The 19,391-nt window shown below is 37.1% G+C and overlaps 2 protein-coding genes across 3 annotated transcripts; one reads left to right on the forward strand and one right to left on the reverse strand.

The window, feature by feature from the left end:
* Positions 1-1,241: 1,241 nt before the first annotated feature.
* On the forward strand, positions 1,242-17,467 carry LOC113725034 (protein SHORTAGE IN CHIASMATA 1). The gene is made up of 10 exons (XM_072073408.1): positions 1,242-1,682; positions 2,488-2,559; positions 2,677-2,748; positions 3,353-5,349; positions 6,380-6,591; positions 7,388-7,890; positions 9,665-11,302; positions 11,376-13,163; positions 16,562-17,043; positions 17,126-17,467. The coding sequence occupies exons 1-8, from the start codon at positions 1,341-1,343 to the stop codon at positions 11,475-11,477; spliced, it is 4,938 nt and encodes a 1,645-aa protein (XP_071929509.1). The 5' UTR covers positions 1,242-1,340; the 3' UTR covers positions 11,478-13,163; positions 16,562-17,043; positions 17,126-17,467.
* On the reverse strand, positions 12,304-17,492 carry LOC113725035 (uncharacterized). 2 transcript variants are annotated; one of them, XM_027247999.2, is made up of 8 exons: positions 17,358-17,492; positions 17,026-17,226; positions 16,827-16,949; positions 16,586-16,623; positions 16,398-16,506; positions 14,175-16,049; positions 12,857-12,966; positions 12,304-12,730 (listed from the first exon to the last, which is right to left on the reverse strand). In XM_027247999.2, exons 1-8 carry the CDS (start codon positions 17,430-17,432, stop codon positions 12,487-12,489), a joined length of 2,775 nt encoding a protein of 924 aa, XP_027103800.2. In that variant the 5' UTR covers positions 17,433-17,492; the 3' UTR covers positions 12,304-12,486. The 2 variants fall into 2 exon arrangements, with proteins under 2 accessions (XP_027103800.2, XP_027103799.2); XM_027247998.2 differs by having other exon boundaries at positions 14,154-16,049.
* Positions 17,493-19,391: the final 1,899 nt, after the last annotated feature.

Raw genomic sequence — 19,391 nt, forward strand, 5'->3', positions numbered from 1 at the left:
CGTTGTTTCTAGGGCTGCAAACGAATCGACCCGCTCGCTAGCGGCTCGAGTCAAACTCGAGCTCAGAATATTAAGCTCGTTAGCTCGCGAGCTTGAATATATATATATATATTTTTTTATTTAATAATAAAATTATGTATATTATATATATTTTTTATTTTTTATTTTTATAGTAAAATTACGTATATATTCTTAATATTTTATTATGTATTAAGAAAAAAATATTATTTTATTTATTTTTTTAAAAATAAAATAATTATTTTTTATTTTTTTCGAGCTCGAACTCGGCTCGACTTAATTCGAGTCGAGCTCGAGCTTGAAAATTGCCGGCTCGTCGAGCTCAAGCTCGAGTTTGGTAAAATTTAGTCGAGACTCGCCTCGATTAGTTCAAAACTCGACTCGGCTCGACTCGTTTGCCGCCCCAGTTGTTTCACATCTTCAGCGATGAATTGTTTCGGTCAATGGTAGGTTGGACTTTATATGCCCCCGGCTGTTGCTTATTCTTCATATATTTCCACATAATTGAGGCCGCTGTGCCTTGCTTTTACCGTATTGGCGTGTAACATTCAAGTGCCGTAATGCTCTAAAACAACTTCCCAAAAAATATGTTTGATTTCTCAACTTGAGGACGATTATGATTTTACACAATTATGAGTAGAAAGTGCTGAACTCTGCTGATTCTTCAAAATAATCCACAAGGTCTGACATTTTGAGGGAATGCAACATCAGGTATAGCAAGCAAAATTCAATGAAAAGAGAAGGAGATGTGAAATAACACTTCTGTCCAAACATCAAATGTCAACAGGCTAGGAGGTGTGAAATTTTTGGGACGGGGCAGGAATGCTAAACAGTCTTTTCGTTTTTGTTTTTTTTTGATGAGAAATATACATTCTTTTAAATATGTTGTAATTCATTATAAATTAAATTGTACACTATGTAAAAAGATATTTAACGAAATTATTATTATTTTTATCCAAAAAAAAAAAAGGAATCATGCTCGTATTGGAATTAAGTCACCTCATTTGCATTCCGCACTCTGAAAGTCAAATGCTTGGACGGTTGCAACCCCACCCTCTTTTGCTGCATTCTTAAAAGTTTACCAGAGCTCGTTTTGGGCGGAGCTCCTGCTTCAAAACCTTCCTGCTAGAGAGCCCAATTATGATGAAAGCCCACCCTTCATCAGTATAAAAGACCCGCTCATCTAACCGCCAAAAGCATTTTCAAATCAAAGACCCCACCCGTTAGGCTCAGGACACTGCAGGCCTGCATCATCTATTTCTCTCTCACCCTCACTCCCTTTTTCCTTCTTTTTTTCACTGGTAGCTTGTAAACAACGTGACATGCGCACTCGATTCCTCCCCGCCGATTGCTTCAACTCCCCCACCGAAACCCTAGAATTTCTCCATTGTTCTCCCCCACACCTTCCTCCGTCCTACACCTCAATTCACCAACACCTTCAGAGGTGCTTCGACGACATTTCCCCCCTCAGCGTATCTCTTGAAATCGAGAAATTGCCGATAGGAACCTCTCTCAACAAGTTCTTATCCAATGTCCTTCCGCAATTGATCAATGCTGCAGAAATCGGAGATTCCACAGATGATCTATCCTTCACTGGAACAGCTTGCTCTCGTGAACTGCGGAGTTTTTGTGCTGATTTTATGGTCGAGGTTGATGCTTCGCAGGTGAATTCTATTATTCACCAAGCACGATCAGCTGTTTCTCTTCTTGTTGAAGTATGTGATACTGTATTTTTGTGGTATTTTGATAATGATGTGAAGCTCTGAAGCGTGATGAGTAAATGTCTATGCAGTGTAAGGGAATCTTACTACTATTACAACAGGATTTTCCCGTGGTGATGCTGCGATTTGCAGCAATTACATTTTTTGAGCTTTTTTTTTTAAAATAAAATTTGTCCTCTCTCTCTCTCTCTCTCTTACGAATTCTGGAGCATGATGACATGGTCTTATGCCTTCTAATGATTTGTCTGATTAAAAGATTTTTCAGACAAGGTTCATTTGGCACATGAAATATTTTTTTCATTTTTTAACTGCTTCTGTGGATCTCTTCATGATGAATTGTTATAGAATTACTGGAAGTATTCAAGTGGATTCATTAGTCTTCATGTTAACTAATGTTTTAAAATGCTGTGTATATCGCTGTTAAAATTGATTATCTTTGCGGGGAAGTAGATTTTGTGACTACGAGTTATGCTTTCCACTTTTGATCTTCTACGGCGAAGCATTTCAATGTGCTCAAACTCATTAAAGCTTATTTCAACTTTCTACTGCCTTTTGTTTGATGAACTTAATCCTATACATATCTTTTGATTTGCAAGAATGCAACAATGTGTTGTATAATGGAAAGGAGGGGATCGATAATCCTGGAGATAAATTATTAAAGGTTGATGTACTTAGAATTACTAGATGCTTTCCTCATTACTTAATTCTGTTCAAGACATTATCTATAGAATGGTTCATGTTATTTCAGGAGAAAGATGACATCGCTTCTGACATTAAGGGAACCAATAATCTCAATATCTTCCAGTTTGAAATTCCAGAGGTCAAATTGTTCTTTCAAATGGTTAATTTCTCCATTTGGCACGCTGCTTACTTTCTGTAATATGTATATAAAGTGATTGAAATGTTCTATTTTCTTTTTATGGGTTATTTCCATCAGAAATATGATCTTCAGCCTCAGAAGGAGAACGTGAAAATTTTTTCTGATATTCCCCAGCTTGCGAGTAATGTGGTATGGATTTAAACTTCTTCCCTTACCAGATACTTGTGTATAGATATATAATTTTTTTTTCTGCTTCTGTTTTGAGCTATGTAATTTCACTTTTGGGTGGCACAAAGGCAAATTAAACATTACCAGATACCGGTGTATAGGTATATAATATTTTTCTGCTTCTGTTTGAGCTATGTAATTTCACTTTTGGCAAAGGCAAATTAAACATTAGTGCAGGTTAGGCAATAGAATCTTCAGGAAACTATAGTCTGTTTTTTGTCGTAGGAATGGTCACTTTGTGGCTGTGTTATTTAGAATGGGTGCGTTATAGCTTTATCTAGAGAATTTGAAGGTGGAGAAGCAGAGTAAGACCTTGCTCTCTACTAACTTTTAATAGAAAAGGTGTTATTCATTAAGTGCGCCCAAAGTTAATTATAAGGGTATAATTGACAAACGTCGAATAACAAATAGGAAGGTCTACTCCAGGTTTTGCAGTTATTTTTCCTTCTTGTCACTATATATTTAAGAATTGTCTCATGTAATGTGGACAAAGTAGGAGGTCTGACAGTTGAATGTCTGGTCAAATTATACTTATTATGCCTTGGCATTTGCGTCATTCTTTCAGGATATGCCCAATCTTGAACTCAGGATGCAGGATTTTTTTGAAATTCACCAAGCAGTCTATTCAGTTGATGATGTCTCGAGAGAGTACTTTATGGAACAAAAAGCTGATCTCTTGGAAGATTCTGGTTCTACTAGGGGACAACTTGGTTCTTGTGTACAAAAATTTCCTGTTTTCGAAATTGATGAGGCAAGCCTGGGTATTTTCAATGACATAGCCATGAAGAATGAACTTATAATTTTCAAAAATATTGAGTCTCAAAAATGGATACAAGAAGATGAGATAGCAAGTAACGACAAGGTGCATTTGGATTTTAAAGAATTTGACTTACTTGTGTATCTGTCAAATCATTGTTCAGTAATGCACCACCCTGAAATAGGGGTGGGGTGCTCAAATTTCCTTGAAGAAATTGATTTCGTTATTGACAAAGAAGATCCAGATGTTGGGCATATGTTGTTATCACACCACAAGACCTCTCAGGATATATCCAATTTTTCAAGGAACTTAGTTCTATTTGAGGAATTTCAGTTCACTGACATAGATCTGTATAACTTCATTGAAGTCTTCTATTGTTTAGCAATAAAGCGCACAGCAGAGGAATGTGACCTAATGTTTAGTGAAGCAATGAAGTTTAAGAATTTTGATGACTTAATTGCTTGTAATGATCTCATTCTTGTTGATGATGCTTTTAGATCATTGCCTGTGCCCATTCTTTTGGACTGCCAAAAGCCAGTTTCAGTGGTGTCAGTGGTTGAGAAAGTATTTTCTGCCTTGGAGCCAGAATCAGCCTCTACATTTGACTGTCTGTATTTAGACTGGCATTTTTTCGAGGAAGATTACTGGAATTCTAGTAGATATTCCTCCTGTTGGAAGGCATTTGAAGAGATAGACACGTACAGCATTGATTTTACATTGGACAGCATCGATAACAGGATGCTACAGTTGGACTGTGTCCTCTCAGGTGGCATTATTGATGAACCAAATTTGGGAGAAAACAAGGAAATATTGCAAATAAATTTACATGGCATTTCTTTACCTCCAATCTCTCATGAAGAAGTGGCTTCTCAAACACAGCTGAATGAAGATGACAGAAAGGGAGTAACTAGAGAGATACAATCTAAGAAGGGGGCTGCACACGTCAATGTTAATGTTGAAACTACAACAGAATTTAATGAAATGGATTTCCTTTTGAACTCTCATCATGAGTGTGGTGGAGGAAGGAAAAAGTGTAAACCTCATGAAAACTCCATTTTTAAAGACACAGTGCTACCTGTGGTTCATTCTGGTGATTCTCTTCCTGCACGTGGTGTTAATCAGGCGCCTTTGCAGAAATGGGATATCAAGATGCTCCAAGTAGAATTGTCAAATGAAATTTTGTCACTCATTGATAATTTCCAGAAAAGTTTTCTGGGAATCTTACTGAGTGATGCTGAATTGATAAAGGATCTCTACCCCTATCAAGATCTGGATGACATTTCTTTCCTTCGGGTGCGGAAAGAAGAAATAATGGACCGCATTAAGAAGATAAGTGCGCCAGGAATTCCTTCTCTTGCTAATGAAAATTTCATGTCATTGGTGGCTCTCAGTGCAATTAAACAGATGGCTTGGTACTTGTGCTACTATGGTTTGCATGCTGCTCAGCTATACATCCACAATTTGTCTACTAACCTTCAGGGCTTAAAATCAAGATTCAGCTTCCTCCAGAACTTGATTCAGAATATGTGCGAAAAGGCGGAAAAAGAAATAACCAAATTCCACCCATCACTTTCTGTTGTTCAACAAGTACTTGAGTCAAGTTTGAGTGAGAATGGTCTCAAAGTATTAATTGTTGCAGAGCCAGTTTATTGGTGGCCACTAAAGAGATTTTTGACTTCAATGAAGATATCATACAATGAATCACAAAATATTTGGACAAATACTTGCAAACAGGATAAAATAAATGACTTTGCTGATCCTACGAGTATGATCTCTCAAGCAGATTGCTGTTTAGTATCTTACGAGTAAGTAATGTTGTTGCATGAACAAGATTTGGTACCATAGATGTTTCCATAAACTTACTATGATAACAAGTTGATGTTCCTTGGTGCTGAAGAATTTGGCATCTGTATTACTATCTTTTTAAGTTCAGTCTTAATGGCTCAAACTGCACATGACTAGGCTAATATTAAGATAAGCTTGTGCTTAACTGAGTAATGAGTTCCATAAATAACCATAGATACAGGGCATTTTCAGACGATAACAAATTATGTCACCCATTTTTGATATTTATGCATCATTAGTTTGGTGGTTATTGTATTTCATTGTCCATAGGTGATTAAAGAATAGATTATTCATCATAGCAATGCTGTGTAACAGTCTGCTGGGTGTTAGAAGATCCATCATCTCGTGTTTAACGGTATTTTGACATCTCATGCTAGATCTGTTCCTGAAATTTATATTAATAGGACAGGGGAGGAAGATCCATTTGATCCAAAATAATACTGTAAGTTGCTTGTCTTTGCAGTTCAATTATAAAACCATTTATAGTATTAATAAGAACTGGTTTCATCAATATCATGAGAGTTCTTTATCCATCTTTGTAATGCAAAATATTTTGTTTATAAATATTGCCAGGATGTTTCTAAACTTGAAGTAGAAGGGTTAAAAGATTGCCATAATGGAAATAGGCCCATGAGTTTCACTGCATTTAGAATTTTTTTCTCCCTAATGCTTTATTGGTGGCTGAAGTATTTGTAGTCTAGCAATTAGACCTAGCACATCATGCAATGCTAATGTCAGATATAGCAGATCAAGGTGGGGTGTTGTAAGTTGTTCAGGTGTAACTAATCTTATGTAACTTCATGGAACCTAATGGGTGCACTAGGCGAAGACCTGCTGTTTTATCTGAGATCATATATAAAGCAATCATGTTTCTGTTCTATTATATTTGAAGTTTATAGTTCTTTTGGTTTGGATCAAGGCACTAAGAAATGTCATAGACTTGCAAAGAATTTTAAAGCAGTAGATAATATTTTGTTGTGGACCTTCTAGGTATTTTTCTGCGTCATTTCCATATGACAAATTTGGTGTTATCCTGGAATATGGTGGTTCGCGTGAATCATCTAGAGTCAGCAGCATCTCCTCGAAATTAGATCGTGGTCCTTGTCTTTATTTCCTCAAGGTGAAGCTGGAGGAATCAGCAATTCCTAAAGCAATTTGTTACGGTGTTGACATGCCCAAGAGCAGGGGCAGTACAATGGCAAGTCTCTTTTTTGATGCTTGGGAAGATGTTGTTAATCTCTTTGACTGATCTTTCTCTGTCACATGTAGTTGTTCTTTAGTTATCTTCCGAAGAGGATATGATATAGGTATTCAGAAAAGCTAGCATGATGTCATTTAATAAGAAAGTCCATGCTCTTCTTGATATAATGCAGTGATCCATATCAAAATGCTTTTATAATTTTCTTTCTAATTCACTTTGCTAGATAAGCAGTGCTTGATATGTTGTTTTGATAGAAAAGAGATTTGTGACTTACCACTAGAAGTTGATTGGCATTGAAAAATTTCAAGAACTTGTTACTTTTTGTTTGGCTTACATTTAGATACTTGATCTGACATGTGACATCACTATTGTCAATGGTCTGGGTGTTCTTTTTGGCAGTCAATGAGTAATTGCATAATTGGTGGTATTTTGCTATATGATTGCTGGTAGCTGGAAAAAAGAATTAAGGAGGTGTATTCTTCTTTGAGGTTGTCCTGCTGGGGGTTTGACATAACCATTTGATGAATTTGTAATTGTTGGCATGCATATTGTATCTGGAATCACATGGATCTGCCATGTCTTTGATTCACTCTAAAGTTATATTTTCTTTTTTCTTTTTTTGATGAGCGTGTATAATCTTTTCATTTTAGTGACAGTAAATTATTATGTTAAAGTCTTTAAAAGCATGGTTGTCAGGATGCTACCTCCTTGCAATTCATTATTGTAATTCTATTATATCATAAAAACATTGTAGATTCACACAGTTATCTTCTCATATTGATCTCATTGCCAGAAAGGTCATCTTCACGTTAATCTGGTGTTGAATGAGAGCAACAATAAGATGGAGGACCTGCTGAATTTTGTACCTCTTGAGGAGAACCACAACAAAGTCCCAGTTGAAGCTGTAGTTGGAGGTCAAGAGTGCTATCTGAAGCCTTTGCATTCTGCCTCATTGGCTATGGAATCAAAAGAGATCCCCACAAACGCACCTTCCTTTCCTGACATAGTCGTAGTTAACACTAAAAATTTTGATAAGGAAATGGTAATTTCCAGGAGAAGCACATACCAAAAGATTCTTGCACTGGAGAAAGAGGGAGCACAAGTTGTAGAGCGCGACCTAAATCTACCGGTTGATGTTGTACTTGATGCTGCAAATTGCCTTGCATGGTACGACTTAAAGAACATTAGAAAGAAATCTTCTGCTCCTGATGAGGCATTTTCTTGCCTATCCTTATATGTTGAGAATATAGCAGCCAGTATTTTAACATCATTAAGTTATGCTTTCAGCAGCTGCATTCTGGTAAGTATCCTACCTATGCTTTTAGGAACACTGGAAACTGTTGCTTTGTGTAGATACATTTCATTAAGTATTTGCTATTTAGGGTTAGAATACACCTGTTTGTTGGACAGTATGCTGGAATTCATGATTTGATGTCGGAGAATAAGTTAATTGTACACTGATAGGATGTGGCATTTTGCATATCTTGTCAGATGAAGGATATGTACCATGAAATAGGATTTTGCATCATGAACATATTAATCATCTCAATCTGATCAGAATGGGCTTGTATATCAGCAATGAATTGCATATTGCACTAAGAGGTAGCTTATTACATGCCAGATATGTACATATATAAATGAGCTTTTCAGTGCACTATTTCTTTTATTTCTGCTGGTTCCAGTTAACTCTTCTAGGTATCAAGGATGTTGAAAATACTTTCTTTTTCAAATGTCTTTATGATAGTGTACAAAGTCTGGAGCCAAGGTAGGCTGCAGGATTTTTGTTGGAGGGCTTATGATGTTGGCATCATCTCTAAATACACCTTTAGCTGCTTGATGGCTTATTAGGTTACTTGTTTGGATTTTCATAATGAAAAATGCATTTGACTTTGCTAGGCTTCCCCCAATGCCACTTCCAACAAAATAGAAGAAGGGCTTTAGCATTTAAGTGATCTGGATGACACTGTTCCGCTTGTTTTAGTTTTCTTCTGATTGATTAATGAATGGAGTTGAGGATAAATACTGCACTAACTTGACAAGGAACCAACTATAAACATCTTGGAACATTAGCTTGTTTGTCTGAAGTTTTAGCTTATGATTATAGGAATAAAATGTTGGCAAGTGTTTATGTTATCATTATTTACATTTGTACTATAGTGTTGATTTCATGAGCTAAAATCTGTACTCCGTAAGAGTTACAACTTGGTTTGGATATGAAGCTAGCTAAACAAGTTTGGCACATGTTTATCAATTGATTTTTGAGCTGAGCTTCCAACATGCAAGGGACAGATAAATAGCAGCATAGATTGTGTTTCATCCCAAATTCTAGGTTCAAAACCTGCTTGAATTTTCCTTAACTTTTTCGTCAATTTTTTGAAACTTTTCTTTTCTGTGACCGAAAAAATAAACAGTGCTCATCAAGCTTTTCTGTTTGTGAAATATTTTCCTTTGAGTGTTGGGGGAAGTAGATTTACAGTAGGTGCTATTATGCAATGTTATGAAACCTAGCAATATACATATTATTAACCACATCTTTTTTGTTTAATGCCATTGCGCACTTCACTAATTAAACAAACTTCAAGCAACGATGGGTTGAAGTAGTGAACTACGCTCAATCCAGTTTAAGAGGAGGCCAAAAATGTTCAAGCATTAGTAAAAGTTTAACACATCACATCTATCATAAAAGGAAAGTAAAATACAGGATTATTACAGGTAATGCAAATCTTTCGATCAAACAGTATACTCTTATTTAAGAGCATATTTTGTCTGTTTAGTGGGTGACCTTGTTTGCTTATACCTCAAAAGACTTCAGTGAGAGATGATATCTCATTGTATTTCAAGTACTTATATTCTGTCTCACAAGAATAAGTCACTTGTAATGACAAGTCACAAAAACAATTTAAGAGCTTACAATTTAGTTCTGTTCTTCTCTATTATATATTACGAAATTATCAAAAGGCTGATGTGAATTGTTATATATGTTTCATATATTGTTGGGCCTTTTTCCGCAATATTCTGTTATAGCGTCTAACAATGCATTTGAACATATTGTTCTTTTCTATTTGTTTTATTAGGTATTTGAGGGGGAAAGACATTTCCTGGCTGGCGTCATGGAATCATCAGACAAGCTGTATGCTGCTGCAGCTAGCCTGGGAATTGATTTGCAGATCTTTTGTTCTTATTCTTCTGTTATGACAGATGAGATTATACTATCCTGCATTGAAGCTGTAATCAAGCTCACCAGAGGCCTGTATCCCAAAATGCCTGACTCAGAAAGTCTAGCAGAATCCTTTCTTACTGCATTTCCTTCAATAAATCCTCTTTCAGCTCATGCCATATTGACTTCTGGCAGCTCACTAATTGACTTTTTAGAATGGTCACATGACTGTAGGATTCATGCAGTTCAGAAGCATAAAATTCCTCATGAAAGTGTTGCTTTACTTGGTCTTTTGTGTCAATATGGGGAGCGAGAGGATTCTAAATCTGGAATGACTGATAGCTCCTCATCAGTATCATATGTTCCTGGTAGGATTCAACCAGGAAGCAACTCTGAAACAAAGAAGAGGAAATGCACTGACGATCATCCCAAATTTAACATCTATGAAAATGAATTATGCCATTTTGAGTCCCCTACACTATTTCCAGATGTTAGATTGAGTCCTCCAAGAGCATCTGCCCCACGCAATATTTGGATGTCAGAAAATTCTGAGATAATTGATGAGTGTGGAAAACCTGGTTTAACCTTTGATGATAAATTTTTTTGTGAAAGGAAGAAAGTGGAGGCAAATATGATGAGGAATTATGCATTTGGAATGACTGAAGGTCCTCCTAAATTAGAAGAGAGTCAAAAACCAAAATATCTTCAGCACAACACGAATTTTGGTGTAGAAGAGATATTGCATATGGCTGCAAGGAACAGATCTCATAGACTTGGGAAAGAGAAATCCGGAAATCAGCAGGAGGATTTAAAAGGTGAAGTTATTGATACTAATCTCGCTGCAATGTTGAGAAAAGAAATTCCAGAGTTGAACTCTTTAAGTTTCTCACCTCATGATGTGAACAAGGACTGGGCAACAGGTATGTCTAGAACCACAAGAAAACTATCATTTGGTTCAAGCGGCCTTGCTAACTTCCCAACTTCTGCTGAAATTGACTCTGACTTGGATGTCTGGATTTGTCAAAGTACTAATGAATATAACTCAATGAGAAAAAATAAAAATGCTCCAGACTACTGTTCTGACATCCACAAGTTTTCTCCTATGCACCAGAAGGGGCTCTTGCATGACAGCATGCAACAAAAAACTGCAATAGATTCCTATAACCAGCGAATGCAAGAAAAAGATAGTGCTCATTGTGGTGGGACACCTCTATGGGATGCCATTCACTCTGGTCAAACACCACTAAGGGAGTCGCCTTGGACTGTGGAGTTCCTAAATAGAATCAAGGAAAAAAGTAGAACACGTCAGCAATCTCTTCCACCCGGCATATCTCCTCCTCCTCTTGGGTCGTCCACGAACAAATCAAATGCCAGTAAGAGGAAAAGCCCATCTATTCTTGAATATTACAAGTACCAAAATATTGGTGGTTCGAAAAAATCGATTGAACAAAGGAGACAAAAGCAATTGGTAAAACCATCATCTCTACCCAAGAATGAGAAAGCTTCACATTCAATCCTTCCCGCTTGGACTCCAGTAGACAAGAGAGCAAAGCGAGTGAGTTAACTTTGAAGTATGTGGATTTCATCTAAATTGCATAGTAATACTCCTAACTAGTTAACTGATGCAGACTCTATCTTTCACAACAATTGGTAAGGGAGGGCAGAGTAAGCTTACCTGGAGTGATAAGAATTCTTCTACTTTGAGCAGAAAAATTATGCAGCAACTATGACAATGGCAAGTACTGACAGGATGCGGGTATTTAGACAACAGGTTAGCTTATTAAGGAATCACAATGTTGACGGGCATGTAGGCTGTGTGTAGCTCTAATGAAGAGATGCTGTACTCAGTGCTAGCAGTTACTAGAATCAGGTTAATTGCAGAATACATTGGATTCAACTGTTGGACCATTTGTTTGGCACACCTTTCTACTCTGTCCCAGGTAAAACCAACTCAGGGTTTGGTAGAGGGCCCACTTATCAAAGGCAAATCTGCAGAAGTATGGTTCCTTTTATCTTGGTGTTTTTCTTTTGCATTTATTTTGTTTCTTAGTTGAGAAGGTCAGTTAAAGAAAGGAATGACAGTTAATTTCAAAATTCAGTAGCACTCTTTGTCCTTGGCCTCGTACAACCCTCCCGATGAAGTATCCCTTGTTTTCTTGGACACTATAAGATGCTTAATGGCATTGAGTTTAAAGGAACTGGAAGTTTCTGAGAAGATAAATTTTATCTTTAAACTGGGTGCTTGATCCTTGTCTCTGCTCCCCATGCTCATCATCTATTTAAGAATTTTATTTTCTTTTAGGTTTTTTGAGCCACTGGTTTGTGAGAGTTGGAGAGAACGAGACTCATTCTAACTTTAATTGGATCTAAATTTTGTCCTTTTCTTTATAGTGTGATCTAAGTTGATCTTTGATACTATATCCAGTTCTAAATACGCTATACATTTTTACCTGCAAGTACAGATCTAATTTGTCTCTGGGAGTTGATGCTGATGCATGTCCTGATTTTGTTGAATATTAGAAGGAAAAGTTTAAAACTCTGTGGCTAACTCATTCAGGCATTTAGTTTAGGATTGCTTTATTCCTGTCTGTTAAGGAAAATGGACACAGATGAGGAAAATGCTGAAAGAATGTGCCTCAGTATGCATACTTCCTGGCCTAGAAACTGGTAGATGCGTCCTACTAATTATTGTTTCTTACTCAGGGATAAGTTACATAGAAGACTTACTATGACAGAACACTATGTCTTCTTTCCATTCTTTAGGTTGCGTAATGTCATAACAAGTTGTTGCCTTTCTCCTTCTACCTCTGCAAATTTGAGACTCATTTCTGAATATCTTTCTTGCATCTCTTTTAGTTCAAGTGCCAAATGTGTGTTCAGTTCCTTTAGGAAAGTTACTTCGCTTGAAAATTCGGCCAGATCAGCGATGTGGTTGGCATGGTGATTACCCAGGTTCAGCTCTCTTTGTGAGCTAATTTGATCTCTGTGGAAAAGGCAGGTAGTTCAATATCTTCAGTTGCATGTCTTACTCATGAATGCATGGTGGGAGGCAGAATTATCTCAGATAAAAAGCTTTAAATCTTGCGGTCAATGAGTTGTGCCAAATTACCTTTGAGATTTTGCAATTTCTGACTCATTGCTTTTTAACATGCCCAAACTGTGCATCCCTTCTTCAGGTGTTTTATCACACATGACAACATCCTTAACTGGTTTAGTCTCCTGTACATCAAGATCAGCAGTGCCCTTAGTTACCTTCTGATTCATGGATTACTACCACATATCTCAAGATCCTGTATGAAGAAGCACTGATGTTTTGGTGCCTTAGATAATGGAAATTACTCATGCGGATGTCAGACTGGTTGATTAAGCAATTATGATTTCTATATATGGATTGTGACTGCAATTGATTGACCCAGGTAGAATCTTGTCCAACAATTGATAATAGTTTCCTGGACAATGCTTGCGTTGAGAAAGTGGTTACTTCTTTGATAGGAAACTATTAAAATAACTTAGAACTCTTTTGTTGGAAGTCCATGGGCTGCAGTTCTTAATCCAGGTTTTAAACCTGAAGGAACATTTTCATGACCTTCACTTTAGCAAACTTTTAGCTACTAGTTAGAAGTTATGTGCATATATGTGTCTGTGTGTGTATGGGTGTATGTATGTGTGGGTGTACTTGTTTTTATCTATATGTTCACCAATTTGCATGTTTCCATATAAGCATCAGGTATGTCCACACATAAACAAAAGCAAAAAATACTTCTGGCATAGTTGTGAAGTAACCAAGATAATAATCTGTTTGAATAGATCTAATAGATGCATCCTTACTTTGATTCTGCTGTTCTCCAGTGTATATAGCAACATCATTTCTGCCATTTAAAAATTGGCAGATTGCAGTTTTGTACGTTGGTTGTAAAACAAGGCCAGAATACATACAAATAAATGTGAATACTTGGTACATGCTAATTACTTTCAGCAAATGGATAAAATAGTAAGAATCTCAATTTTGGGTTGTTAGAGCCTGTTATCTGCTAGTTATTCAAACCACTTGTTGGAATACAATGCAACCTAATCAAATAAGTTATAAAGTATAATATGTTAAACAGTGGTTGTGTGGTTGTGAACCTATATCAGATGCCTTAGTGCTCTACTTTGCGGTAAGGAATTTTATATAGCTATGGTTCTTAACTTCATTGTACCTATTTATGATGCATATGTGCTGTTTACTGTGCAGTCTTCATCTTTTTGGCTACTAATTAAGTCATGGTTCACGCTCAATTATTGTCTTCATTGTACCTATTTATGATTATGTACCTAGTTGATTCATTCACATTGTGTACATGCTTAAACATTTGAATAAGTCCACATCTACTCCTATTTAGTTCTCTATTTGTGCTAATCTTTACCTTCTTCTTATTTGGGTCTACCTGTAGTTTGGACACATGTTTCTTCAAGTCCCTATTCTCCAACTTCATTTCTTGTGAAGAACATTTCGATTTATGATACTGAATTACTAGTTTTTCCACCTCTGGATGTAAGATCTCATCTCTTTTGCTCTTCTCATCAATCAGATTCCTCAAGGTAATATTTTCCTCTATTAACTTTTCAGCTTCCATTTTCACCAGAAGAAGTTCTCTTTCCAACTCTTCTTTTTGTTCAGTCCATTTCTGCAGCATCTTTGAGTCACCATATTCCCTCTTCCTTTGCTCCTTGTCATTTATCATTGTGCCTATCTCATATCTTGCTTGAGAGTGTGCAGATTTCTCGTGTTTTAACCTTCCATCCTCCCTATTGTTTGCTTTCACATCATTTGCTTTGGCACCATCAACTCTTTGTGATACCATCCCCATGCTTTGTGCTTCCAGATGGATTCCTTTCGAAAGATCTAGGAGTTTTCTTTCATATTCATTTTTGCTTAGTTGGATCTCATCATTCGCTTTCTGAAGTAATTTCTCAAGAAATTTGCTGTGCATACGAAGTTGGTTGCCTTCGGCAACTGCCTGTGCAGTTAGTTTCTCATTCTCATCGATCTTGGATATCAATTCTTCAGATTTTCTTTTGAGCTCTTCCCTAAGATGCTCTGTTTCTTTGGTATTACTCCAGTTAGCCTTTGTTAATGCTTCCTCTGCTTGTATGGCCCTTTGTTCCTGCTCAACCATGGCCCTGCCCTCTGCTGTCAAGTTATCTTGAAAATACTTTGCCTCCTTCTCGAGTTCTTCCTCCAGACTTTGAACTTTGGTTTTGAGCTCATCTATTATAGTCAAATATTCTGAGTACAGTATTGCCTGGTTTTTGGTTTCCTCTTTGAGTTGCTTCACAGTTCTTGTGGAAAGCAAGTACTCATGTTGTATTTCCATCATTGCTCCCTGTTTTTGCTCCAAATCAGAGTAAACAGCTGCCTTTTCCTTCTTTAGATTCTCATTGTCCAACGTAAACTGTTGAATGCACTTTTTTAGTTCTTCTTTTTCTTTCCTGGAGATCTCCATTTCAGCAAATAGATTCGCTCTTTCCTGTTTCAGGAGTTCTACTTCATCCGCTTTATTGTGCTCTTCATGAGTTTCTTCAAGTTCTAATGTTACTTCATTTTGGTTGGCCTGTATTTGGCCTGCCAGATGAGCTATTTCCTTATCTTTTCTACTTAAGACCTCTTTTAGGTCTCTTACAGCAAGAATCAGTTCTGAATTTGAGTCTTCTGTCTTCTGAAGCTGAGACCTCAACTTTTTACTTAAATGCTTCTCACGGTGTAGTTGTTGCTTGATTTGTTCAGATATTTCACTGACATTTTTGGTTTCCGTGCCTGAGTTGTTTGAGATTTCCTCCTGATTTATGCCTTTTGGTGAAGACTTGAGTTGCTCACATTCTTTTTTCAGTATATCCCTTTCGCTTTTCAGGGCAACAATTTGTTCCGATAATTCCTTTACCTTCCTGCTTTCCTTTGCCATTTGCCTTCTTAGGGATTGTAATTCCAGTTCTGAAACTTCCCCCTGCCTTTCCAACATTTTGATTCTAGTGTTCAGCCTTCCAACATCGTTAGAAGCTTCTTGTATTCTGTCTCTTGCGTATTTCTCCTGTAGACTTGTCGTAGTGTCAATTACACTTTCATCTGAAGTGTCCTTGAGTAACCCATCTGAGTATCTCTGGTACACATGTCCTGGGGGATCAGCATCCAAGGAGACCCTTTCAAGCGTGTTATCTGCAGTAGTCAAGCATACCCGATAAGCACTAGCATCGTCAAATCGAGTATCCTCAACACTGCCATTTTGCTCTGGGTATTGAGATGTTATTCTGTTGGGTTGTTCCCCCTGTGGAATAATGGAAATTTTAGATAACAAATGGTTTTGCTTATACTCTTAAACTGGACCTCAGCATGATTGAGCGACATTCGGAATTCCCAACTACGTAGTTTTTATTTATCAAACTCATAAACTTGATGTCAACGTAGAGCAACATTTATTCAATCAAAGTGACCTCATATCACAATCAAATATTTGATGCGCAAATTATCTAAGCTCTTATGAGCTTGACATTGTGGAAAAGATAACTTTTCCTTTCTTTCCAGTTTGATGATTTTGAAGTTTTAACTTCTCTATTCTTATATGTTTCTCTGTCACTATGTGACCTTAGACGGGTTGGAGTATTTGAGACCTTACTTCAGTAAATTCAAGGTTTGTCTTCTGTGAGTTTTCAGAGTCTAGAAGTTGCATCTCCAAAATCCCATTGTGATAATTGGTCGTTGGGCTTTCGTTTTCCTCTATATATCTGCATTTCCAAGGTGAAGCACTCTCTAATCTGACTTCATAAATAAATTTTCAAGTGGAAGACAAGATGATGTGCATACCTTTCATCAAGAGTTCGTTCCAGCTTCTGAATGGTAACCTGTCATGGACACAATGTTTAATGGTGCGTGGAATTCTTATGTGCTATAGTATATGAGCTTAGTGTTACGGTCATGTTTGCATGGATTTGTTTGTGGTGTGGGATCTGGGAATTGTGCTGATATCATCAGATTTCACAGGCTCTCATCATAACAGCGATTGAAAGTGGTAGTTGTGGCATGTTAACACAGAGAGAGAACTCACATGCAAAATTGCACCTGAATTTGTCGCTTCAATGGGTAGAGATACCATTACAGGATATGTGGCTTCCAAGAAATCCACAAAATCAATTGATGCTTCTCCCAGGAGACCTGCTTTGGATGATCCCTGCAAGGATGTGGGTAATTCGTGAAAGATTTCCATTTGAGAGAGAAAATAGAGAGAGAAAATTGTATTTACTTACTGCTGAGACAATGAAATGGTAGATTTTCCCTCTGAATTTTCCTGTTTTTGTCTCTTTGACTAATTTCACAGTCTCATATACAGGACTTTCCCATGAACAGGTTCCTTCACGAATTGAAGATTTTCCTAATCTCACTGATGGCCTTCCGACATCAGCTGGAACCAAAGAAATCGCCAGCGTTTTTGCTTTTAGACGTGGCACCTGAGAATATTAATCAAAATTGAGCAAGGATGGTGAGATTTTTAGAATACAGTCAAACAAGAACTTCTTCTCCAAGATGTGACAGAAACAGAAAAGTAGAAGAATCTGTTTACACTTTCTTGAAAACATACCTGTGTTGCCTGAAACTGCATTTTGAAGACAGCTTTGATCTTCCTTTCACTTCTCCATGTTGCAGATTTGAACATTTTCCCCAACTGTCAGGTTAGTGTAACTTTGATTATCTCCCTTTATGTTATTCTTGTACCGTGAATAGAACTGTGCGCGATCCTTTGAGTTAAGAGGTCAGATGCTATTCTTTGGGTGGAAGTTTGCACGTATAATTCCGCTCCACTCCACACCTCCATAAAAAAAAAATAAAAATGAAAAAAGGGCGGAAGTTGGAAACAAGGAGTCAAATGCTGGAATAAAATGTAATGGCTTGCATTGCCTGAAATTTTAGAAGCAACATTATGAAAAGTCAATACGTCTGCTTACAAACACACAATAATGTATCCCAATGGCACTCAAATTTCATGCACAGTGTTACCAAAAAGATCTAAGGTACAAAACTACTTAAATTATTTGTTGAGCATTTCCTTATTTGCCTTCACGTGGTACTGACGTAGAGGGCTGTAAGATTATTTCTTGTGCTGCTGCTGATCATCTTAAGTCAACTGTTTTGCGTGTTGATTTCTAAGTTCTAATTGGTTCCAAAGTAGAGCTTTCTTACGAGTCATCTGACGACAGAGTGCTTAAAATGTCTATTTGTGGCTTGAAAGTCGAGCGGCTCCTACATATGAGTTGCCACAATACACCAGCACAGCTGCAGAAGCCAAAAGTTATAGTAAAACAACAAAAATAAATTAGAAAAAGAAGAAAGGCAGCCCCCGAACAGTGCGCGAACGTCGGTGGTGGGGGCTAAAGCTGGCAACCTATTGTCACTGGGGAAGGTGTCAACGTAATGGCTATGTCCCAACTTTTCATTGGCAGCAAAATGGAATGAAGTATTGCTGTAACGGGCCTTATGGTACAACGCATTTTTGCGGGTATATGATCCAAAAAACAAAAAATACAACAGAAAATTCATAAAAATTTTATTTTACTCTGGCATTTTACTTTTTTTAGTCATTTATAATTTGTTGGTTACCCTGTTGTTAGTCATTTGAAATAGAATGTTTATGAAGAAAAAATGATAATATAATGAAAGGTGAGATGGGGAGTGAGATAAAAGATGAGACAAAAGAATCTTTAACACTAGAGAATAGTAGTGTCTATTAAATTGTTCACGTGAATGCACGTGCCATCTCATGTGTACATGTACGTGCAAGGGAGAACGTATGCCGCTTAAGACGTAAATATATTAGTAAGACGGAGTTGTAAATTGTAATTGGATATGGCTGAACGAGTGATAAAACTGGTGCGTTTTGCAGAATGCACATAATCAAAGCAGCCTTGAAGTATTAATTTCCTAATGATATTTCACCAAAGTACGGGTTTCAGTTCAGATGATCGCATCTTCTTCCTTGCAAAAGGTCTTCTACGTTGACGCAGGAGAAAAAGCATGGATGGCAAAGAAAATGAGAAAGAAAGAAACAGCTTCGAAATTATTCATTTATGAACAATTTAACCCCACGAAATGGCTTTGCAAATAACAGTAGTAGTATTGTACTAACTCTTATCTCCTAACTATAATGAATGCTACATTTTATTGGATGACCATAATGATTAATTAATGTACTAAAATATAAACATCCAGAGAAAATGGCATATTGGATTACGAGTAATTATTACGATTTGGAATTTTTAAAAGCTGGTGGCCTAAAACGAAATCAATGCGCGCTGCTCAACCAGTTTCTTTTGAGTTTTCCGAACTTTTGACTTTGGTTTAATATCTACACTCGGTAATTTAACCTTACAGCGCGAGCTTCGTGCCAGGATCCGTGGCTCTCTGGTCTCGACGAGTCTAGGGTTTAGCATGAGCATGGATGTGTATTATACGGATTTAATATATTTAGCATTTGCCAACTCGAGAGTGGAGTTGAAGTCATCTGGCCCGATTACACTCCGGCTGATCAAATGTCTGATTGATTCAATAGTCGGGTAATTTGCTTCTGGGTACGGCATTAATGACAAACTTAAATTGCATTTTAGTTGAAGCGGCCTCT

This window comes from Coffea arabica, chromosome 2c (genome assembly GCF_036785885.1).
Source record: "Coffea arabica cultivar ET-39 chromosome 2c, Coffea Arabica ET-39 HiFi, whole genome shotgun sequence".
Taxonomy (NCBI): domain Eukaryota; kingdom Viridiplantae; phylum Streptophyta; class Magnoliopsida; order Gentianales; family Rubiaceae; genus Coffea; species Coffea arabica.

What these genes read in the sequence shown, in the direction of transcription:
- LOC113725034 (XM_072073408.1), top strand. Translation starts at nt 1,341, where the DNA reads ATGCGCACTCGATTCCTCCCCGCCGATTGCTTCAACTCCCCCACCGAA. An exon ending in TCGAGGTTGATGCTTCGCAG is followed by an intron (nt 1,683 to 2,487) that starts GTGAATTCTATT and finishes ATGTTATTTCAG; the next exon opens with GAGAAAGATGACATCGCTTC. An exon ending in TAGACAAGAGAGCAAAGCGA is followed by an intron (nt 11,303 to 11,375) that starts GTGAGTTAACTT and finishes TAACTGATGCAG; the next exon opens with ACTCTATCTTTCACAACAAT.
- LOC113725035 (XM_027247998.2), bottom strand. Translation starts at nt 17,432, where the DNA reads ATGTTCAAATCTGCAACATGGAGAAGTGAAAGGAAGATCAAAGCTGTC. An exon ending in ACCATTTCATTGTCTCAGCA is followed by an intron (nt 16,950 to 17,025) that starts GTAAGTAAATAC and finishes ACATCCTTGCAG; the next exon opens with GGATCATCCAAAGCAGGTCT. An exon ending in ATTCAGGTGCAATTTTGCAT is followed by an intron (nt 16,624 to 16,826) that starts GTGAGTTCTCTC and finishes TGTCCATGACAG; the next exon opens with GTTACCATTCAGAAGCTGGA.